The sequence below is a fragment of the Macadamia integrifolia genome, chromosome 14 (genome assembly GCF_013358625.1).
Source record: "Macadamia integrifolia cultivar HAES 741 chromosome 14, SCU_Mint_v3, whole genome shotgun sequence".
Taxonomy (NCBI): Eukaryota; Viridiplantae; Streptophyta; class Magnoliopsida; order Proteales; family Proteaceae; genus Macadamia; species Macadamia integrifolia.
Genome location: NC_056570.1, coordinates 1,177,321 through 1,184,824, shown reverse-complemented (window position 1 = coordinate 1,184,824; position 7,504 = coordinate 1,177,321). Strand labels below are relative to the sequence as shown.

Genomic DNA, 7,504 nt, shown 5'->3' with positions numbered 1-7,504 from the left:
CCCTCATGAAAACCATTTTCCCAAATAGAAACGGAGAAAATAGTATCCCGAACATGTGTTCCTACGCCAAACACAAGGAGCTAAATAACCACCCTACCCCCATTGGATGCCTAACATGCACTCCAATTGGGCCTTGCTAGTGTACACCATGGGACCAGGTAGGGGAAAATAACGCTATTTGTCATGTACACCTAGACAAAGGGGGTGCCAGAAAGAGTGAAAGACCACCTTGCTCCTTGGTTGGTCCCCAAGTTGGTGCTGTTGCCACACAACCAGGTAGTGATCCCCAACATGCGATCTGACGCCCAAACATAGGGGGTGGCAAAAAGACTACCTTACCCCTGGTTGGATGCATGTGTGCTTCTCCTAGTTGGTCCCACGCAACCAAGTAGCGATCTCCAATCCCTTACAAATATGATGTTTGATATAATTTTTTAATCTTATTTATAAGAAATTGAAATCAATTTCATTTGAAATAGTGAAATAGCTACAATTGTTTCAATATTGAAATTGATTTAAATTGAAATCAATTTCAAGTCTATTATGGGCTTCCACTATAATGATCATGTGTTAATAATAGAGGTGAATGTGTTTTCACATGTCTTTTAAAATAATCAACTCTACTTGATCACCAGCTCCACTAACACCACCATCACCCTCCCCCAGTGAAATATAAAGATTTTATTCTCAAAAACTAAACTATCAATTTGATTTCTTATTTTTGAAATATCTCAAATTGATGCAATCAAAACAATTTTAATTTATTGACAAAAAAATCTATTTGGTCACTATTTCAATCGAAATCGAAATTGAAATTGAAATTGAAATTGAAATAATACCAAATCAGCTCAGGCCTAGTCGGACTTATTGGCAATATATTTAGTAACGTGTGCTGCCACATTTTGTGCATTTCAATTATATTTCAAGGTTTCAACAAAATATATATGTAGTTTTCAAGGTGGGATGTAGGGGTGCACGCTCCAAAACTGTGAGCCTCCTGGGGTCACATGCCCCTTTGTCTAGACGTGGCTCATACTTTACACTCAGAAAACAGTATCCCAGAATATATATTTTTTAAGTCAAAAGTTTTTCTATTTTGTTGACCAGATTTGAGACTTAAGGGGTAACAATTTGTCGGGTCAAATCTAAAAGCTACCCCATCAATTTAAGGTTTTGTTTTGAACCATTTAGGTAATTAGGCCTCAGGCTAAGGTAGGGGTACGATTTTACAAATTTTCATCAATTACTGTCCATAATTGGGTTATAATTGAACTATAATTGGGCTTTTATGGATTAATTAAAAATAATGGGCTATAAATAAGCCTTCAACAGGTCATAAACAGACCATGGTAGGTTTGAATAGGCTAATCAAGCTATAAACAAGCAACTAATGGCGGGGTTACCATGCTGGATGAGTAGCTGGTACCAATTCAGCACCTATTAGGCTACAACCAAACACTATTATCGACGCTTTCCATAATCAGGCTAAGCCTAGCACTAGGCCATTACAAAGAATTGGAAGAAGTACAACCCGAACCAATCTCTTGCGAGTTGATGCTACAAGCCACCCGAGCAAATGGGGTGTTGGCAGATAGACCTTGTTTAACCATATGATCCGACAATTAACTATATGGCTCCCCTTGTATGGCTTACTATTTGACTTTCTCGACAAGACTGAGTTTTCCTTTAGCCATAGTCAAGAGAAGAAGAAAAAGAATCTCTTGACCAAGGCCTTCGGATGATGTCCCTAGGGCCTTTGGATGATATCCATGGGGTATAAAGGAAAAATGGGGGTTATTATCAAACATTCGTAAATAAGGGTACATATTAACCGCCATTGATAGTTGTATGGGTCATTCACCGCAAGGTGAAGAAAAACTTTCTCCTTTTGGAAATTTGTTTTTTATCATTCTTAAAACTACAATTAGGCTAGAGTTTTACAACCAAATATTGAGCAATGGAGTTTACCCATCCATCATAATTCGAGTTTTTTACTCTCTTGCGGGAATATAATTTTTAAAATGATGCCGGTCTAGTGGTCTATCCAACTATAGGATGTTAGGTGGTCGGACCTAATATATATCACAGGCCATGTCAGTCGAAGAAGGAGGTCCTAGGGAAAATGATGACTTGTCAATTTGAAATCTAAAAACACAAAATAATATAAATTTATGTTTTTCATACTTTTCTTTGATTGTTACCTACTCTATCATACTCCATGGGAGTGAGGAAAAGCTAAGACCAAGAGGCTAGAACTTGAGACCTTCTATGGGGGTGAGGAAAAGCTAGGACCAGGAGGCTAGATCTCGAGACCTTCCTGTAAGATGAGTTTCTTGCACCAATCTCTATCAACTACTCTTAATAGTTATCCTCTTTCGTAATTTTAATCATTTTCTTTGTTAATTTTAAGCTAAAATTATACCAATGAGATGCTTGCGTTATCCTTACTCCCAAGGACATTACCATGTATTGCCATGTGATAAGAAGTGAAGTTTTATAATCAACATAGTGACATCTAGATTTTTCCTTAAAATAAAAATAAAATTTGCTTAAGCTATAAATTTTGAATGATGGTGTGCAATAGATGTGGAAGGCTGGGGTAGAATTAGCTTGATTCATGATTATGCTTTAGAGTTTGAAAAAGTATGATTTTGGAATTTCCAAGATAAATTTTTTTTTTTTTAAATCTAGATTATGCAGAAATTATAGAATATGAAATCAAAAGCAAGAGACAACACCAAACAATTAAATAGGAAATACTTGTATTGCGGAAAGAAAACATTAATTCTAGATGGCGTAAACATTTAGCTAATTAATGTGGCCGATTTTATCAAATCTTGATCAAACCTATATTTGCCTAATTGATACAATCTGGTCATGGTAAGAGTTCATAGGGGTTTGATGTACTTTTATCTTCAACCAATGATCAACATTCAATGTGGGTCCAAGCATATTTGTTGTCAAATGGTTCTCATGTACTTGGCCTTTCTTTGAAGCTATCTTACCCCCACAATCAACCCCAAGGAGGTAGCCAAGTTGGCAAGGGATCTTCGCCTCAGGAAGCATGTGGTTCTGAGTTTGACTCCTCTTATCTCAATGGAACCGCTCACACGGGGGTGTTTAGTACTTTTCATTGCTTTCGGTGAAAATTAAACGATTCTCATTTAACCCTGATATGTCCCGGTCCATCCGTCCATGCAGTTGTGGAGTCAGTATGAATCAACAGGATGGGACTAGTCAAGGCGAAGGCCGGAATACCCGTCGTAAGTAAAAAAAAAAAACTCATCCCAACAATGAAAAATAAAGTTAAATGAATCTAGAACACATATGTATGATAAGAACCTAAAATAATCTCAAATGATTTTACTTTTACTTCTTTTTCTGCTACAAAGAAAAGGTTATACTACTATCTCCTTTTTCATCACATTAATGAGCTACTGAGTCACTACAGATCCAAAAGGTTTATCTGCTCTAATGTTTTGCATCGTGAGCATCACGATCAATAATTGCAGCCTCCATTACCTGAAAAATGAATTTAATAAAAGGAAAAAGAAAGAAAATAAAGAAGAGAAAAGGAAAAAGAAGAAGGGAATTTCAAATAAGAACTCTTACTGGGATCAACAGTAGTGATGGCTCCGGTATGAGCAAAGTCACAATCATAAGCATAACGACCCATAGCTTGGAAATAGGCATTCATGGCATAAGCAGCATGGGCTTGGACTGTGTTGGGCAAGAAGCAGTCACCTCCAGCTTGGATGGGCCGGCAATCAATGCCAAGCCCACATACATAGTCAATATTATTCTGAAGAATAGTTGGGTCAACACCAGATTTTGGAACGCACCATTGCTTTCCTGTAGATGGCATTGGACTCACGGGAGTTACCACCGGGCTTGGGTTTATGGGAATTGATGCCGAATTCTGCTACAGCAGCAAAATAGGCATATCAATCAAAGAGAATTGTACAACAAAAACAAAGAATCTTGCAAAGGTTATATCATTTTAAGGGTTCAACCTAAAACCCTTAAGGCAATAGGTGGAGATAGTTCAAGCATATACTAAGATTGTAAATAACCAATGTGAGATTGTACCTTTATAATTCCCAACATTTCAACATGTCCCTCACGTGTGGTGTGATTATATCTCTACAACTCTTAACGTCTCAACACTCACCTCCTTGTCTATGATGTTAAATAAAATGAGATAGTCCACGAAATCCATTTGATGGTTCGAACCCAAAACCTTAAGGGAATTGCCGGGGATAATAACCCAAGAGTTATATTCAGGGATATCCAAGGTCCCAGATCAGTGATGTGGGACTACTATATAACTCTGAACATCTCAACATAATGACAATACTAAAATGTGACTTTTTTTCTGTCAGAATTATAATATGACTTAACTAGAGCAAAAAAAAAAAAGATGTACCTGATGCACAAGGATCCCACATGTGTGAAGTGGGGGGGAGGGCAAAAGCTACACTACTTGCCTAGAGTATAACCCCAAAACTAAATGAGTCAAGAGAAAATGATAAAATTTAAACCAAATTTGAGTCTGAAGTAGGTTTTAAGAACACAAGGGGTAACGCAGTTGGTGACCAATGAACTTGGTATGAACCGTAAACTCGGACGTCCTGAGTTCGACTCCCACTAGGTACACCTTGGGCCACTCACATGGGGGTGTTTAGTGCTCTTTACTGCTTTAAGTGAAAGTTGAATGGTTCTCATTCAACCTCGGTATGACCCGGTCCATGCGGTCGTGGGGTCAGTATGGGCTCACGGGATTAGTCAGGCTGAAGGCTTGGATACCCATCGTTAGCAAAAAAAGAAGAAGTAGGTTTTCAAGAATTGGAATCAGACCAGTTTGGCTCAGAGTCAATCAAGCCTAGTACCAATTCCGACCAATCTGAATTGGCAGATTCATGTTGAGTTTTTAGGGTTCCAACCTTTTCTAGCCAATTACAACTGAATCAAAATCAAAATCCATGCAATGACCACCGTGCCAGCCTGGGGTTGTGCACCACTATATGTGGGTGCAGGGCCCTCTCCTAGACGAAAACATTTGCCCTAAGTTTTATGTCAAGGTGTAACATACGTTAGCACTCTATATCTCTCCTCCCAACAAGAAGGGGAAAAAGACATCTCCAACCAATTAGGCGCCTAGTGAGATATCTGACGGTTGAGAAGACCTAGAGTGCAAGGCACCCAACCGATTGAAGAGGATCTGGATCCACAACAAAGGGTAGAGATATCATTTCTTAAAAAATAGGAGAGAGATTAACACTAGAGGGTGGTAGCATACGCTACGCTCCCAAAGAACATCATCCCAAGACTTAAAAATGGGAGTAAATGATTCCATAGAGTGCGATGTACAGTTCTGCCATACCTTATGTCTTAGGATTCCAGCATCATATACAGGTGTCATATCCGGCCGGAAAAGCCCAAAGTTCCTCTCACATGTAGGTCCCGGTTTCAGATCTTCATTAAAGAGAGCAAAGACGTATGTCTCAAACGTCCGATTAGGCATCAAAGGCGTTCCGATCCCAGAGTTCACATGCCGGATCAGGTTCCCATTATACTCTGCTGCACTTTTCGCGTCAACACCAACCTGCGCTGGATCCCCAATCGACGGCCACCCTGTTTCAGCTATCACAATCTCTAAATCTCCAAATCCAACTAGCTTCATCGCCGAGAAAATAGCATCTAATTGTGCATCTAACATGTTAGTGTACGTATGCCCTGTGTTACTGTCCAACACACCAGCGTTTGGCTGAAACAATGCGTAGTCAAGCGTTTCCGCAGAGCAGCCAAAGAAAGGATACGGATTCACCATGAAAGGCGCACCTGTAGACTAAGTGTGTCAAAACCAGACCGAAACTGTAAATCGAATCATTTACAGCAAAATCGTGAAACCGTTTGATAAATTATTCAATTTTGATTTTAAATATGAAACCGTTTTTCAAATTGAATCGAACCAAATCAAATCATTAAACGAATTGTTTACATCAAAATCGTTATCAAACGGTTCAATTTTGATTTTACCTAAAAAACAATCTTGCATCGAACCAAACCAATTCATTTAAACATCACCCGAAACCGAAAAACGTTTAACGTCTTTACCTGTAGCCCTTAAGAAGCTAAGCACTGGCTGCAGTACAACGGCGTCGTAACCTTTCCGGAATTTCCCCGTTGATGGAGGGCTAGATGATGAGAGTATCGCTAGTGAGTGTGGGGTCGAGACCTGGATCCGATGGCTGAGAGACTCTTCGACGAGAGCTGCGTGTAGATTCTCCATCGATGGTAATAAGTTCGCGATGAAGAGTTTATTCGCCGTCGATAGGATTTCGTTACCGACGAGAATGCGAACGATGTTAGTGGAAGGAATGTAAGGGATAATGTTGGTTTTCAGCCATTGACGAGCAGAGGCGAGCTTGGTTAGGTCAGGTATCTCTTCGTTAGGAACCGTAACGGTAATGGCCACGCCGGTGTGAGCGAAAGCTTGTAAGATCGCCGGATTAGCATCGAAGAGTCTCACTCGATTGATCAATGTGTCCTGTAAGAGGAACCGTGCGACCTCTGCCGGTGCCGGAAGGTTGTCTGCAACTGTTCCATAGTTGACGCCAATGCTTCCTTGTACTCCTGAGAATACACAATTAGAGAAATTTTAGATCGATCTCTGTTAAATATTGGTAATTTGATTAAGAAGGAAAGGAAATGGTAACCTACCGTTGAAGAAATTAACTGTGAGGAGGAAGAAGAGGAGACCGCTGACGGCTGAAGCAGTGGCATTAATGGTTTTCTCCATGGCTCTTGCGGCGAGTAGAGGTTGGTGAATGGGTTTGTGATGGCCATTGATGAAGAAGAAGATGAAGAAGAAGAAGAAGAGAAGTTGAGGGACAGGGAGATGCCTTTCTTCCGGTACCAGTTTTTAGCTTTTCACTTTGAATCTCTTTCGATCGGTTGTCCCCTTTTCTCTATTCACAAGAATCGAAGAAAGCTTCTGAAGTTGTACCTTAGCTCAACACGAAACACCACACTATCAAAGTTGCAAACACGGTTTGATGAATCGGATAGGATTAGATCGAGTTGAGTTGAATCGGTTTAATAAGTTATCCCTGTTTAATGGAGTCAGCTACATGGATCTATACCAAATAGAATTTAAAAAAAAATCCAAATAGGAGTGGAGTAAAGGGATAGATGGAAAGATGATAGATGAGAGAAAAAAAAGGAGAGGAAGAGGAAAGAGGCACAATCCAAAAATTAGGAAAATATCAATTAAACGAGGTTGGCTACCTGGATCCATACAAAACAAAATTGAAAAAAAATCCAAACAGGAGTAGAGTAGGGGATAGATGAGAAGATGAGAAGATGAGAAAAGAAATATGGGAGTAATGTTGCATTTGGTAATCATCCAAAAAAATGTTTATCCATTTTATGGGAACAAAAAAATGAAATAAAATGTTTGGTGCCAACTTGGTGTTTTTCGTTTTTTTTTTTTGTTTTGGAA

The 7,504-nt window shown here is 39.3% G+C and overlaps 1 protein-coding gene across 2 annotated transcripts; it reads right to left on the bottom strand.

The window, feature by feature from the left end:
- Window positions 1-3,294: 3,294 nt before the first annotated feature.
- Window positions 3,295-7,164, bottom strand: LOC122060869 (glucan endo-1,3-beta-glucosidase-like). 2 transcript variants are annotated; one of them, XM_042623966.1, is made up of 5 exons: window positions 6,724-7,161; window positions 6,118-6,636; window positions 5,384-5,841; window positions 3,613-3,919; window positions 3,295-3,522 (listed from the first exon to the last, which is right to left on the bottom strand). In XM_042623966.1, the coding sequence occupies exons 1-5, from the start codon at window positions 6,800-6,802 to the stop codon at window positions 3,500-3,502; spliced, it is 1,386 nt and encodes a 461-aa protein (XP_042479900.1). In that variant the 5' UTR covers window positions 6,803-7,161; the 3' UTR covers window positions 3,295-3,499. The 2 variants fall into 2 exon arrangements, with proteins under 2 accessions (XP_042479900.1, XP_042479899.1); XM_042623965.1 differs by having other exon boundaries at window positions 3,295-3,919; window positions 6,724-7,164.
- Between the last annotated feature and the right edge of the window lie 340 nt (window positions 7,165-7,504).